Source organism: Psittacula echo, assembly GCF_963264785.1.
Source record: "Psittacula echo genome assembly, chromosome: Z".
NCBI lineage: Eukaryota > Metazoa > Chordata > Aves > Psittaciformes > Psittacidae > Psittacula > Psittacula echo.
Genome location: NC_137742.1, coordinates 45,632,590 through 45,649,251, shown reverse-complemented (window position 1 = coordinate 45,649,251; position 16,662 = coordinate 45,632,590). Strand labels below are relative to the sequence as shown.

The following is a 16,662-nucleotide window of genomic DNA, read 5'->3' as shown; positions in this document are numbered from 1 at the left end:
CACCAAATTAAGTATCTTCAAATGAAGAAAAGTAGGAAAATACCTTTTTTTTGACCTACATTAAGCACATACCTATGGACATATTGCATGTATTTAAATAAAAAGTAACCTAAGAAACCTGAAATAAAAGCATGACTTAATCTTGCTTGCATAATTAAAAACACTGAACAATGTTTTTAACCAATAACCAGAATGGTTGTTTCTGGGTGCAGAAACAACATGCAGTATTTCATCTTATGAGACTGAAGTTAGGTACACTACAAATTAACATTTCATAGCAGAGTGTTGGACAGAGGAAGAAGTCTCTAGTAGATGCGTAGTTCAATTGCAATGCAATCTAGCTATCATGACTAATAGTATAAATGTGCTAAGACATTTTGCAGCATTTAATCAGTCTACTGATACACCTCACCTCACATCAACCAGGAGCAACAAGTTGGTTGCTCACAATTTTGGTGAGAAAATGTGAGCATCTTTCTTACCACCAAATTTAAACACTGGGCTGCTTCTTACAAATTCTGCTGTAATTTTCAGTCAGTTTCCACTTGTGTTAATAGCAAAGCATCACATTTATGATTTTGGACATCGCAATGTAGACAAGGCTCATATAGTCACTGTCATCTTCCACACTATGCCAAACATAACCACTCAAGGTCTCAATAACATGGTTCAGGAAACAGCTGCAGCAGTGGAAACATTAACTCCCTTATCACCCCAGATGTTCCCCCACAGAGTAAAGCTGCTGCAGTAAAGCTACTACGCCTAACTTCTGAGTGACTTGACATACAAAATACTCTACAGTTCTGTGAGCTATCTGTAAGATACATGGGCGTACATCTCACCCCAAGAGAGTGAGACAAAACATCAAGCACACGAGCAAAGAATCCATGTGGCTAGAAGAAACAGGAAAGTGTTAGACTCCATTCCCTCAAAATCACAGGCCCTTATTCTGCATCGCAAGGAGATGTATATCACCATCCTGAATCCCCTCAAAGATCTTAACCGCAACTCAAGAAAAGACAGACTTCAGCGAAGAAACTGTTTTCAGAAATGTATTCCTCCTCCTCCTCTCTCTTCCCCCACCCCTCACTCTCATCACACTGATGTTCTAGTGATACCAAATATTTGTTATACTGTTTCTTTTGTTCCAGGCCTGGTTTTAACCATGATGAGTTCAGTGCCCTGCTTCACAGACACACCCATCAATGGTTGTTTTCACAGCATTACCGAAGCAACAAGCAGCAGTGCCATGGCACAAGCTGGACGCATCACCACTGAGAGGATTCCCTAGAACTTCGGTTTTGGAGAAATATGTCATTCCGTTCTCAAAATAAAACACTGGAGAACAAGACAGTCTCTCTTTTAACACTACAGCCAGTGGTTACAGGAAGTTTTCAGAAAGACTTAGGGGGAGGCAAATTTCTACTTATAACCTCATTTGGGCTCTACATAACAGATGGTATGAGATACTGCGGTGTGACTTGCTTTATGTTTTCTTTTGAAGCTATTCCACTTTGCATGGAGCAATTATATACCATTTATGTCAGGAAGAGAACAACTAAGTTTGTAATTCAAGTGATTAACATATGCAGTTGGACTTAGGAGGACAGATTCATATTCCTAATTCAACATTACTTTTTACAGCCAAGCCTTCACCAGTCTAGAAAGAAATCTTGTCCTATGAGAACAACTGCTCTTCAGATAGGGCTGCTACTGCATGGTATCACTGTCAGAGAAGGTCTGAAACAAAGAAGCAGAACATCTTAAACATCCTAGAAGGATGTTTCCTCCAGTAACAAAATGCCTAGGAAACATGGGAGTATGGACCATGATGACGAACCTATATAGAGGCTGTGACAAGACTGTGATACAGGTGGGTGTAATGTCAGAGTGATGGGGACATCACTCTCTGACTTAATGAGAAAGAGACTGTCATGCTTATAAGGAAGACTGTGAACTTACAAGCACTGAATGAAGCAGCATGCAGAGAATCAGAAATACAATGTGCACACACTGTTATGATGTGTAGAAGTTTTCAGTTGCATTCCTACTCTCTGCTTCTTCTCTGTCAGAAACAGAGAGCTATCAAGGAAAAGGCTGACTGACCACAACCAAAACGCATCAGCTAAAAGACTACAGGAGACAATTCCAGTACAGTAAATGACCCTGTCTTTGAGAACACCGGCACCTACGAGCACTGACCTTTCAAGGCATCAAGTTTAAAGAAAAAGAAACTCAAATACTAAAATCACCCACTATTTATATTAACAGATACTAGTAGGGTATCCAGTTTATGTATCACCCCCCAAAAAAATGTTCTGCCCTCTAGCAGACAGGAATTTTACCAATATTGCCAAGTTACAATTGCCTCTCCCTTTTCACCACAGACAGAAGTGGATTTTTACATAGTCAAACCAAAAGTTTAAGTAATCGTTTTGTTGGGGTTTTTTTTCCAGAAAGTGAGGAGCAACCCCGAGCACAGTACCTGAGAAAGTACAAGCTGTCCATGGAACTTATGGACAAATTTTCGTAAAGATGAAAGGTATGAAGCCTCTCCTATTGTCCTTGCCAGAGACCGCAAAAGGAAGTAACCCTGCAAATTAAACCAGAAACAAACAGGATGCTATGAATTTGTTCATGTCTAAAAAAAAGAAGTCTTTACCATATTAGTAAAGCAATTTAATTAAAAATCAGCTGACAACACTCACCTTCAAGTAGTGGACCTGCATGAAGGCTTTTTCTGCTTTAAGACCATGTTTCACAATGGATGCTCCAGACTCACTAGTTTCTCCTGTGCTCTCCTTTTTGGGCCTAAAATGGTAACAGAGTAAGTAAGTCTTGGAGAAGTGAATAAAGAAATTACTCATACATTGCACATTCTTATACTTGAAAGCATTGCGAATGGCATTGTAAGTTTAGACACCTCTGATTAGTTCAGTCTTTTTCTTTACCCTAAGTAAATAACTTGGCCTAGACAGACAAACAAACAAATTTCATACTTTCAATGCAATTTTGTACATAGGTGACCAGACAGCTGGGTTACAAACGAAATACATCACTATGTTGGTGTACTCTTTTCACAGCTAGCATGGCATCCCACTGCATGCCATTCTACAGTGCAGACTCATTATGAACAAAGAAAAACAAACAAAAAGAGATAGGGGAAGGTGGAAGGAAAGTAGAAGGAGAAAGGGAGAAGGGAGAGGGAAAGGGGAAAAGGGAAGATGAAGCAAAAAGGGAAGGGGAGGATATTGAAGTCATTATGTTCAAGTAGAATTTTCTCTTCTTATACCTAAACATTGGTTTAATAGTTTACATGACTATACTTGCAAGAATCACCTCTTTCATCTGCATGCAGAAGAAATACCCACAGCAGTAAAGTGTGGACGACTTCTAGGCTTTTATTAACACAGAGTGAAACTAAAGAGAAGCTATGCAAACATTTTTTTCTTCATTTGTAAGCAGTGCCTTCACAGTCATAGTACTCAAGACCCCTATAGCTTATTTTCTTCCATCCAGAAAATGTCTCAGCTGACAGTCTATCTTAGGAGCCTAACCCTGTGACTGAAGCAACCTCCCCAATTCTAAGTGTGGATTCTGAAATGGCCAGTCTTGGAAACCAAACATCTTTCCTCCCACTTCTCCACAATAGGGGCAACATAGGCTACAGCAGTACAGGATTCTTCAAAGCACTGATACACTTCTCATGAGCTAATCTCTGTGATCAAATTTATATCTATGTCTGCTTTGAGGAAAACATTCTTCCTTTTTTGTATCTGTGCAATGGTTTTTCATGAGTTTTGTCCGGAGTGCGAAGCTGGATTTTTTCACTTTTTAGGCACTATATTTAGGATGTGCACAGATGAAAAACCCACTTCACACAGTAAAAGCTTGATCAAATACACCTGTTTGAAATAAAACAGAAAAAAATAAAAGCAGATTCAATTTTACACTGTTCCTAACACATTCCTTTAACAGGCTATAGTTCATATTTTCTTTCAACACTGAAAGGAGGAGATCAATAACTGATTTCTTATCCTGTGGTAGCAGACAATGTAATCATTGCAGACCCACTGCAGGATAACAGAGGTCCACCTGTTTCCATTCTGGATCAGCCTCCTGGAAGGAAGGCCTGCTGGCAACTTTTCATTGTTCTCTGCAAGTATAAAAAGCCCAAACTGCTTCATTTCTCTCATAATAAATAGCCCAGCCTATAGACCTTGAAAAATGGAGTTTGAGCATGGGCTACAGGATCCACACTAAATTGAAATACCTCCCATAATTATAATTGTTCTAAATTAGGGAACCATACTTCCTTCCTCCTCCAAATTTGTGCCTCTGTAGATACTAGCAGGTGACTGGAAAGCAGTATCCCATCTGCATGATTGTACTCAAGAATTTCATTTTGCAAAGGGTGCATATATATACCCCTGATAATGTCTGCAAAAGAATAAATATTCAGAAATTTACGTTGTACGTTTTTATGTCAATACTTCAGTACACTATTTTAAAGCAATGCTTAGTATATTTACAACACATTGAAGGTAGAGACTGGAGGTGTGTTACACGGATCTACAAAACCTGGCAACTAACCCAGTAGATGAAGCTAGGCATAATGTTAAAGGCAAGCTGATATAAAGTAATCGAGCTGCTACATGGCACATTTTACATACTGGAAAATTTCTGAAGGACGCAGGAATTTTGTTTGCCGGGCTAAGAACTATTTTGTAGAAATTAAAATCACAATTCACCAGGAAGTACTTCGTAATTAAATGCTCTGATGCATTAGGTAGTCCTGAACACCTACACAGAGGCTATGAGAGACCATCTGAAAGGTGTGGTTCCTGTGTGGTATCTGTGTCTATCTGTGTGATAGAATAAAACTCTTTAAACCTCTACAGAGTAGTTAGACAGCATTGCCTCAGGAGGGAAATAGACTTGACTCAAATGGAACTCAGAGATAAATTTAGAGTTAGATATCAACACTGGTTTGTCTTAAGGAAAAACCACGAGCTGAAGTTCAGTCTTACAGGCCAGGACATGAAACAATCTCAACACCAGCTTTATTCCACAGAACAAAATAGACTTCTCTAGTTTTTGCTGTCATAATGTGAGACATTGGATGAGAGTGATGGATTTGATGCTTGCCAGCAGAATGAGTGTCAGCACATACTTCACAGGTGCTTTTATACCTGCAGATTTGCTTCAAACTCTGAGAAATTACACAGGATTCTGTCTGATGTCTTCCCCTGTATGAGCACTACAGTGCCACAAACTTCTTCTTCCAAACCAAGAACTGCTGGTGCTGCCTTTCACAGCTGCTGCCTGCTGAAAAGACACTTGTCTATTTCTTTTATACATGACTTCTTTTTTTCACAGGGACCTCATGAGATGCTACTATAATGTAATACCAAATATCCACAATAAGAAGAACCATCATGCTGATGATCAGTTTGCTGAGTGGCTTTCACCTAGTCTGAACAGGCAAAGCACAAAAAAATCATATGATTGCCCAGCAGGCAACCAAAAAGTAATTGAAGATTAAGTTTATGCTTGGGAAGAACAGGTTGGCTGATTTTTTTTTCTTCCTGACATAATTGGCAAGAAACAACAAACTCTTATCATTTATTTTTAATATCCTGGCATAAAAACACAAGCTTGAAGCACCACAAGCCCCAGTACAGACTCAAAACCCAGTGCGATGCCAAGATTGGAATTTTCTCTCTCATAGACAACCTCTGGAAAGCACATGCATATACTTTCAGAAGGGAGAAGGAAAGAAAAAAAAACCCCAAAAACCAGTAAACATGCAAAGAGAGAACTCTCTCCATTCAACTCTATGCCACGAAACCAGTAAAGAATATTTATATCTGACTGAACCAGTGGTAAGTCCTTAACTACGACCACAGGAAACTAAAGACAGCAAAAAGGAAGAGATTGCTAGGATCCTGAGCTGGCATCGTGTTCTGCTACTGAAGTGTACATTAGAAGCATATTTTTCAAACAAGAAATGATATATCATTCTTTTGTATTAGCACTGAGAATACCACTATGCAAAAGGTAAGCAGCATGCTTATTTGAGACTTATGTCTACTAACTGTGGAAGTCAATAGAAAGCTTAAGTTTCAATTTCAATATAAATCAATCCTTCCTGAGCTTCAAGCTGCAAAAGATATTTTGGCCCTTAGAAAAACGATTTTAAAAATTTACACCACATAGACATTTTATTAAAAGTAACGACTACGTAATTAGCACAGAAGAAGACAAATGTGGTTTCAGAACCTTGAAAATGGAAAACATACCCTGAGATAAGCCTCATAGCACAAGAACCAGTGTTCCTAAAAAACATTTATTTTAAAACAAACAAACAAAACCCCCAGCATCTGTCAATCAGTACTTGTATTGGCAGCAGCTCCATGACAGCTTGTGGTAAAGCCTGCTTTTGTATTTACACCTATCATCAAATTGCACAATTACAAATGTATAATTTCATTGACTCTGATTATATGTAGGATACACAATTAACGAATAGACATGAAGTAAAACAGATCAATGAAAGACTACAATTACGCAGTTGGTGACGTTTTCAGATTAGATGAGGCCATAGAGAGGAGTTTCTATGTTGGTGAACAATCTCTATTGCCCCAAAATAAAAGGCCTTTACGTCCTATGGGAAAAGCACAAAAAGAAGCAAAGATCTCAAAGTGAATGAAATGGCAACAGTCTTCAAAAACCATGTAAAAGATGATCATACAGAGGATGGGGATCAATTCATTCTTCACTTCTACTTGGTGAAAGAAATGAAGAAAACGACATAGTTTGAAATGAACAGTATTTCAGCTGTGCATTTTTAATTGTTAACACTAAAAACAGCTTAGCCAGGAATCATGAAAGCTTTTTTTTATTAAAGGTTTCTGAGAAAATGTTAGATAAGACCTGCTTTAAATGGTCTGTGCACACTGCCTGTATCTCAGGGTAAGAGAACGGTCTACATAATCTCTTGAAATCTGTCCCTGTAATTCCATTATTTGACCAAAGCTAATCTCAGCTAGGATTAGTAAACTTGTATTTTTTGGTTAAAGACGGTGGGCAGACAAGCAGTGGAGATGTTAGGCAGCCACTCAAGGTGAAAGACTATGGCAAATTCCTATGACACCAATCAGCACAGCTCAGATTACTTATCATTAGAAAAGCAAGAATCTTTTTTTTCATCAAATGTCTTTAGCTATGTAAGAAGAAGCCTTGAGCTCAGCATCTGGTACCTAAAGACCAAATTCTTGTTTAAATATGATTATTACTCATTTCTTATTAAAAAAAAATTAAATAAAGTAGATTTGTATAGCTCATTGTGCTTTTTCCCTTGTTTTTTAAATTTTCATTCAGCTTGGCAGTTAGATATCATACTCCAGTATGTGCTTGTCTTCAGCCACAGAAAATGAATCTGTTACAGCTTCAAACAGTGAAGTGTGTCAGGAAATGACCTTTTCTTTTTTTCCCAAATAAAGGGTCTTGTAAACTGCTTAGAGACATTTTATATGAAACTAGATCCCATGTTTTTTGAAAGCATTCTATAACAAAGAGAAAAGCAATTGCAGAATTATAGAGAAGACAAATAACCTAGCCAATTTAATTTCACTTTTCTTTTTTCTTCAGAGGAAATAAGGAAATGTGGTAGATTTAATCAGATTATTTGGATGTATATCCTTTTAAAGGAGAAAATGGTGGAAAACATTAGAGACAGAACATGCAAAAGAAGAAATCAAACTGTCATACTGTTACCTTAAAACTTGCAGCTCTTCTTCAGAGTTCTGCACCTCATCTCTGAGTCGGCGCCAGCGAAGTAAAGCTTTCAATTCGTGCTGCCCTTTTACTTCATCATGTGACAGCTGCTTAGTATACAAAAAGCACCGATCACTGATTGCTGTTTCCCAACAGACAATAATAATTTTCAGACAGACAAACTTGTTTCGTTTTCCCTTAATGTGCAGAAGATGGAGGAAACAGTACCTGTATCCATGTTAAAAAAACCCCAACAAAACAAAACCCAAACAACAAAACCAAAACATAACAGTTGCTGCTATGAGAGTTAATAGCAGCACTAAGGAAAACAGAAGCCTCACTGTGTGCATCAAATCAATAGTCAGTTAAATAGTTCTGCCTGAGGAGAGACATGGGCATGTTGTTTTCCCTTTAGTGACTGGCAATAAGTGAACTGAATGCATAGCACAGATACCTGGCAATTTTGGTTGCATCTTTACTTTTCCCAGCTTGAAAGAAAAGAGCTGCTTTGTATCCTGACTTCACTCCTCTTTCTTATTCTGTTACATTTGTGAAAGCTCTCTCTTGTACTTTCCTCCATATACATAGTATTGAGATGCATGCTTATGAAATAAATGCCAGGTTGTCATCTTACAAATAACTGCTAATTTATATTTCTCTATTATAAGAAAAGATGGAAGATGGGAGAAAGCAAAAGCAGCTAGTGTTATCCTGCATTACACCAGTATTTCAGTCACAAGTGAAGTCACTGTCAGGCACTATCGAGTATACTCATAATCCTACAACTGTACAATTGCATAATTGCACAGCACCAAAACTACCCAATAAGGCTAAAAAAAAAAAAAAAAAAAAAAAAAAAGGCATTTTTCTGACCTTCAAAATTAACAAAGGTGCTAATCATCCTGTTTTGTTGCTTACTCCTTTCCACTTGGCTACATGGAAGGGTGTCTACAATGAAAATGCTTTCAAGTGACTCACAAAAGCATAGAATTAATGGGAACAGCTCACAGCAAAGCAGTGATGCTCAAGTAAGGGCAGAAATTAGTTTTAGGACCAGAAGGGAAAAGCAAAGTGTTTCGACAGCCTTTGTCTCTTTCTTGTTCCAGAAACATGGTAAGTGACCAGAAATTCTGTTCTGGTTAGTGATATAAATATTCCTGATACTTAACAGAATGGAGGTTAGATTAGTATTCACTGTGAATAAGGAAGGATAATTTCTTTTAATCAAGTTAGCATGCAAAATCCAGTATTATTTTAAAAGACTTGTATTCTTAACACAGGAGGTTTAATTTATATCTAATTCACAGCAGGGTATGTAATTTTGATTGCCACATAACTGAATTGAGAAGTGATGTATCATCACCTTACCTGTTGTGCCCTAGCCCAAAATATATCTTCTAAAAAAGTGGCAAAGCCTTCACTTAACCACTCTTCAGTCCAGTCGCGAGCACCAATGGCCAGTCCAAACCAAGCATGAGCAATTTCATGGCACAGACGTGTTCCACAGAGCTGGCTCCCTCCTGATAGTACACTCTGTGACAGGAAGATGATGTGTGGGCTGCACAACAGAATGAGTGACAAAATACATTACTGACCTGTTATAACATGCACTACATGGCCATAATAGTATATAGGCTTTATTACTCTTGTCAGCCTCTATTACTATATGCATGATTAGGTCATGATGGATAGCTTACAGCTCAGGTGTTTTTAGAAATTAGGCTGTACTTTATTGTTGGTTGGCAGAGAATCAAACTAAAATTCTGCCAAGCAGTTGGTTTGTATTCAACTGTCAAACACCTAAGACCTGGAAAAAGTAACTTGAAGTTTGGTATTTTTCAAATTACAAGACTGCTTTATTTCAATAGAAGCATTTTATATATAAGCCAGGGTAATAAAAGATGAGCAGGTGCGCATATAGGCAGCAAGTGTTTATCAGTTAAATTATCAAAGCTGGAAATAAATAAAGCAGAAACATTTTATGAAGAAAACAAATGACTATCCGAAGGCAACAAGAGTCATGTATAGTAAAACACATGGGTTTATTAGAACTTAAAACAAGCTAAAAAGATACCATTTGATGATGAGAACTGATCATTTCTGCAAATGCAGAGGAAGGAAAACATCCTTTACCACAAGCAGAGAAGTCAGCAGACTCTATATTGACTAAATATCTGCTTTTCAAAACAAGGGAGAACAACCCAATCTATATCTACTCTGCTTTGGACTCAAGTACTAGAAGAAATTGGAGGGGGAAATGTTATGAATTATTCTTTATTATATAGTTTTGATGAGAAGCTCCACATGAGCCAGCAGTGTGCGCTCACAGCCCAGAAAGCCAACCGCATCCTGGGCTGCATCAAAAGGAGCGTGACCAGCAGGTCGAAGGAGGTGATCCTGTCCCTCTACTCTGCTCTCGTGAGACCTCACTTGGAGTATTGTGTGCAGTTCTGGTGTCCTCAACATAAAAACGACATGGAACTGTTGGAACAAGTCCAGAGGAGGGCCACGAGGATGATCAGGGGACTGGAGCACCTCCTGTATGAAGACAGGCTGAGAAAGTTGGGGCTGTTCAGCCTGGAGAAGAGAAGGCTGCGTGGAGACCTCATAGCAGCCTTCCAGTATCTGAAGGGGGCCTATAAGGATGCTGGTGAGGGACTCTTCATTAGGGACTGTAGTGAGAGGACAAGGGGTAATGGGTTCAAATTTGAACAGGGGAAGTTTAGATTGGATATAAGGAGGAAGTTCTTTACTGAGAGGGTGGTGAGGCACTGGAATGGGTTGCCCAGGGAGGTTGTGAATGCTCCATCCCTGGCAGTGTTCAAGGCCAGGTTGGACAGAGCCTTGGTTGACATGGTTTAGTGTGAGGTGTCCCTGCCCATGGCAGGCGTGTTGTACCTTGATGATCTTAAGGTCCTTTCCAACCCTAACTATTCTAGGATTCTATGATTGCTCTGCGATTGAAAACACACTGAATTGCAAGTTACTGCAGTTCCCTACTCATGTTCTGCTGTAAGGCAATTTCTGCTATACTTATAGACATTACAGACATTAACATCTCAAAAGTTACATAATTTGTGAAATTAAGTACATCTAGGAAGGAAAAGTAGTAGAATTAAGCCCTATGACTAACATTCACGGGATTAACAGGGCACCTTGCCACAGATAGGAGTAGCAAGGGCACAAATGAAGACCACCATCTGCAGAGTACTCCTGCACAAACCCTTGGCATTTCAACTGTTTTCTCAACTCCAGCCAGTTAGAAAGGAAATAAAGCACAATGGTAATACCTTCAAGACCACAGGTCTTTAAAACTATGTCTAGCCTTCCAAGCACGGGAGGGGAGCACATGGCCTTAAGACATTTCCAAGAGTCAAATATTATTCATCAGCATTCCAAAGAGCTTCCCCACCCGCCCTACCCTTCCGTTGGAAATGCTAAAAACACCAGTCAAATGTCTCGAACCAAGACCAAAAATATGATACACAATTAAACAGAAAAACACACTCAATAACCATCTCCTTATAAAAAAATAATAGTCATTCAGCAAAGCAAGTTATACAATTTCAATCAGTTGGCATTGTAAGAAACAATGTAAGAAATTAGAGCACTAATAGAGAAATCAAGTCACAGAGAGCAAAGCAAGAAAAGAAAAGCAGCTCTCCAAATCTTTGCCAAAAGCAATTCTGATTAAGAGAAGGGAGGGAGGGAGAGATGGGGAAAAGTGTGAGCACGAAAGCTGCAGAACATGATGAACCTTTTATTATTAAGCCCACAATGAGACGAATAAATGCAGCTTTGGGGGTACTACTTTGTTCAGTGGTAAGTAAATGACTGCTAACTGTGGCATGTGTACAGTGCTATGAAGAAAAACCACAGAAAAGGACCAAGTAAATAACATTCCAGTCATACTGCTGGCAGCGTTTCGGCCATTTGGTTAAGCAAAACAAAAGTAACTTCATGCCTTATAAACAGGCTTACAGAATGGTTTGCATTTTAAGTTTACTGTAGGTAAACATCCAATAAAAGATTGTATTTCCCGCTTTTTCCATTCACTTAAATAACAGAAATGCCACATTTGGACAATCATTTCCTTTACAGAAGGATTACAAATCACTTCAGTGAAGGAAAATGTATATGAGTTAAATTTTGGCCAAAGAATACAACTTCCTACAAGGCCAAAAATAAGATTATGTGCTGCAGCAGAATTTAATTTTAGAGTCTGAGTACAGCCAGCAACTTCCTTTTCTGAGAACACCTTAAATTATTCCTTTTATGTTGTTTGTTCTTAACAGCAGCTGTATCTCCAATTCAGAGCCTCATACAGCAACAGATATCACTACAGAGCAGTGCAAAGCTCCCATCTATCTTAAGAGTAAACTTATCAAAGACTGAACATGTTTCTGTAACATGTCCGGCACCTATAGTTTGGGGAGAAGTTTGATCCTATGTACTAGTTTTAAAATACAGATTCTCTGTTTTCAATACGTGCTTGAATTCCAGAAACTCTGCTCGGTCCCTACTGATACCAACCAAATCTACATTTTTTTACATCATCTAGGACGCGTAATGTTATTCATTGCACAGTTATTATAAGTGGTGTTCCTAAACCACTCAATATTTCAAAAAATTGTCTATGTGAAAAAATAAAGTATCAGAATTATGATTAAATTGCAATAGCCAAATCCTTTTCCTTCCTTTTTTACCAGAAAAGGAATTTGGCCCTCCTACTATCCATGTGATTTGCTATGAACAAATTATAAGGCTTGATATCCATTGGTTTCATTGGAATTGAAAAGGAAAGAAATCCATTCATACATTAGGAACAGATAAAGGTGATTTACCTCCGCAATTACATCAAGACCTGACAAGGTATGTGCGGTTTATAAATGCCTCCAGCTGATGTCTTTTCAAGTCTGGCCCAAGTTTGTAAAGCAGGCCAGAACAGGCTAGCTGGATGTGCTAAGGAAGATGGGAAACCTCTCCCAGTTAACAAAAAAATAAAAACTCCCACAAGTCCTTCCCAGGAAGCTGGACACGTTCCCAATGGCTCTTAGAGAAAAAGAAGTTAATGACTTGTTTTGAACAAGCATACACTGGGTTACATGTTTAAAGCAAAAAGGTGTTATTCTGACCAGAATCACACCCCCGTAACTTAGATCTTTGCATCATTTCACTGAAAGAAAGTGCAAGTTCCCCCTCCCAGTTAAATTGCAGTTAGGGAATCATTTAGTTACATCTCAGTGCTGTAACTACGATACAAACACCTATGAAGGAAAAACTGAGCCACAAAGGGAAAGAAATATCTGGTATGAGAGGCTGGAGGGTCCTAATGTTCCAGATGTCCAAATCCACACATGTAGATGTTCTTAATAATGGTCTCTTCCAAAAATAAAAGGTTTTCAACGAGTCCTAGGTTCTGAGAAGTGGTTTGACCAGTTGAGAGGCCAAATCTCTGAGAGCAGTTTTGCAAAACTTCTTCTTCAGACTTACGACTTGGATGCAGGTGCTGCTTTGCACACAGGCTGCAGCAGTGTGCTATCTTTGGCTGCTCACACATAATCAGATGAGACACATAGCACAAACTTTAGCCAAATGTATGTGCAAGAACTTAAGTACAGATTTAAGCTAGGAACATGAAGCTCATTTCTAACGGGCTTGTTCCATTCCTTTTGAAGTAGAAGTCTTTCTCTCTGAACACACAGGGATTTCCAGATACATTTTCTTACGTGTTTATTGAAATAACAGAGCCAAGACCACATCAGCTGGAAAATTATGCTTCTGGAATCAAAAGTAGCACCCAAAATCACTATTACAGATGGAAGTTACATAATGGGGAAAAAAAAAAAATCATGTTTTGATAATACTCCACATTGCTTATCTATTCCTATGTACAAAAAGATAGTAAATGGGTTAGACAGTTATTGAACTTCTAGAAAAACCCTTCTTAAACATGTAAAAGGGAGCAGGGAAAATATCTCTTAAAATATTTTCACAGGAACACATTAAGTTATACATTTCAAGATTACTGGAATTTGAGAAAGTGATAGAATTAAACAAGAGCTCTTTGCATACAGTTTGTGCAATCTTTTATCAGTAGCCTTCAACCTACATTACTCCAGTGATACATAGAAGAGTATTAGCATATTGTCTGCAGTATCTACATCAGACTTCGAGTATTAGCTTACTTTATCTTTGAGGGCACTCGTGCCATTGGAATTCAAGCACAAGAACACGCAACATCCACTTACTTTCCTCTATAACCTCCAGCATTTTGGAATATGTTATAGTCCAGTACTGAGAGAACTACAGAGGCAAACAACCTTTCAAATCTCCTAGGTTTACAGTGCACCAGAAACTCAAATAAACATGCAGATGCAGTTGTAAAGACAAGGATCTGGTAATTAGAAAATTCTGAGAATTGTTCCAGAAATAACGGCAATTTCGTAAAGTTTTCCCTTCCTACTATCATAGTGGGAAACCAACAAGTGACTGGAAGTCACAGCTGAGAGTCATTCTAGAGCAGATGACTAACTTTTTACTCCATAAATAATGGAATAATACAGTAGCTTAGGCAACAGGGAAAAACAACCAACCACTGTGTGTTGGAAGGATCCTCCTTGGTACCAGCCAAATCAGTACAGCAATTCAACATCCAAACTTCAAATTTCAGTCAAGCACCTAAAGTAATGATTTGAACACCTGAGCAGCAGCTGTCCCGTGAACTGGCAGATAATAACTTCAGTCTTGCTTATTTCATTGTACCAAACCAGATCAGTCAGCGTGTATATAAACAAGGGTGAAACCATCTCAGAAGAAACCCTATTTCTGTTCAACAGCAAAACCAGTATGTGGCATAAAACTGAAGAAATTATACAATGAAATGAAAAAGACAACACAAGCCTAAGCTCAAACAGCTGCTACACAAACAACCGGGTTTATAACAACTTGGTATTTTTCATTATCACCAATCCCATATTAGGCCAAATGAACAGTCTTGAAGTAAAAACCTCTATAAAAAGGCAGTATGTACTTATCACATACAACTGTGACATGTATCCCCTTCTGAAGTCTTTGGACATACAAGTCAAATATTTATTTGATTTGTCCAGACATTTTCACAGAGGAAATTTTATGAATTTTCTTCAGATACCAAAACAGCCCTCGAACTCCATGATAAGCAAAATAAACTAAATCACATTGAAAATATTGGCAATAGTTGAAAAATGCACTTTATATATGCCACAAGACCTTACTTTACTACTGCAAAAGGACCAGTCGTACTGATCTGAACAAAAAGGATACAGGTTTGATGTGCTTCAAAAATTAACACAGAATTTGATGCACTCCTAGCTAGTACAAGATCAGCCTAAAGGAAAGCTGTATCAACTCAACCCATTCCCTATGTTCAATTCTCTTAATTTTATGTTCACAAATGAAAAGATATGCTATTTCCTTCCATACTATATCATGCACATATTTGCACAATTTTCCTCAAAATTTCAATCATAATTCACTCTGAAACTTTTACATAAGTAACAAGTGAAAGTATTAAAAAAGAAAAATTTCTAGTATTTTTAGATTTTTTTTTTTTTTACTATAAAAAAAATTAGGAAGACTCAAGAAACAAACCAATTTACTGAAGAATTTCTTTTTTCTTTTAAAATTAGATCAGTGGGAACTAACCACATGCAGGGTAATACCATCTATTAACTTCTTTGAATAACCATAGGACAGTCAGTCCTACAAGTGAGATTCATGTTTCATATTTCTATCTTAGGGGACTTCAAGTATAAAATGCAGAGCTGGACCTGCTAAAACAAGATATTTATTCATTTTCCCAACAAAACGTACATCTTGCAGACAGGACACGTTTTGGAGTGTTTTAATTTTTGCATGAGTGTTGCCAAAAATGTGCCTTTTCTAATTTTTTCTAAAGCATGCTCAGCTTTCTCCTGGGGCTCAACTACTCTATTCTCTATCATGCATATTGTTCTCAATAGGCAATATTATGCATATTGAATGTTAAAATGGTGGGCTGAAAGTATCACTTCTCACAGAAGTGTTACATGACTTTCACTGGATCCAACTCTTGTGAACAGAAAGATAGCACAAGATGATCAATCTGGTAATAATGCAAGTAATTCCTTTAAACAGTGCTGTCTCATTCTCTAACACACACAGAGCACACACACTGACAGCGCTGAGAAAAAAAATCTTTAATTGGGATTTTACAAAAATTCATGAAATAACTTACCTGTGGCTGATATCTTGGTGCACTCATATCATGGTAATAAATCCTGCCTGCTTCCAATGTTCTGACTTGTGATGTAAACCAAGAAGCAAAGAAGTAACATATTTTACCTGTGGAATTTAGTCTGATGTCTCAGATGCAAGTATTGCCAATGACCTAATCCAACTCAGTAATAAGCTTATCAGGAACTTTAGGTGACATGACCAACCAGCAGTTAACTCAAGTAAGAACTGTGGAGTTGAGATATTCATCATTTGACCTCTGATGTCCCCAGGACACCCAACAACAGCTCTAGCTCACTTCTTTTCATCTTACACATTCTGTATTACAAGGAGGGACTGGCAGGGCATGAATCTTTTTTGAGCTTTCCAAAGAATGTTATGGAAGGCAAGTTATGCTGTTAACCATGTGAAAATAGTTAATAACAAATAATAGCGTGGAAAGTCTCTTATTAGAGCTGTGGATTCATATTCATTCTCTCTCATTTAAAACTGATTTATAAGTTTTGGACCACAAAATTAAACACTTGCTGAAATACAAAAGAATGAAGAGAAAACAGCAATGTATGGACACTGATTATTGTGATTAATTATTTTAATCAATCATATTATTTAACAAGAAGATGGAAA

At 37.9% G+C, this 16,662-nt stretch overlaps 1 protein-coding gene across 2 annotated transcripts in view; it reads right to left on the bottom strand.

Annotated features, from left to right (window-relative positions):
* The window catches only part of AOPEP (aminopeptidase O (putative)), a gene marked incomplete at its 5' end in the record, with an annotated part of 182,995 nt that overhangs the window by 109,026 nt on the left and 57,307 nt on the right, over positions 1-16,662 (bottom strand). The window contains 4 exons of one of the 2 annotated variants that reach the window (XM_080636534.1): positions 2,486-2,593; positions 2,709-2,811; positions 7,780-7,889; positions 9,148-9,337. In XM_080636534.1, the coding sequence (XP_080492660.1) occupies positions 2,486-2,593; positions 2,709-2,811; positions 7,780-7,889; positions 9,148-9,337 (511 nt within the window). The remainder of the gene's footprint in view (positions 1-2,485; positions 2,594-2,708; positions 2,812-7,779; positions 7,890-9,147; positions 9,338-16,662) is intronic. The other variant, XM_080636535.1, reaches the window with a different exon arrangement.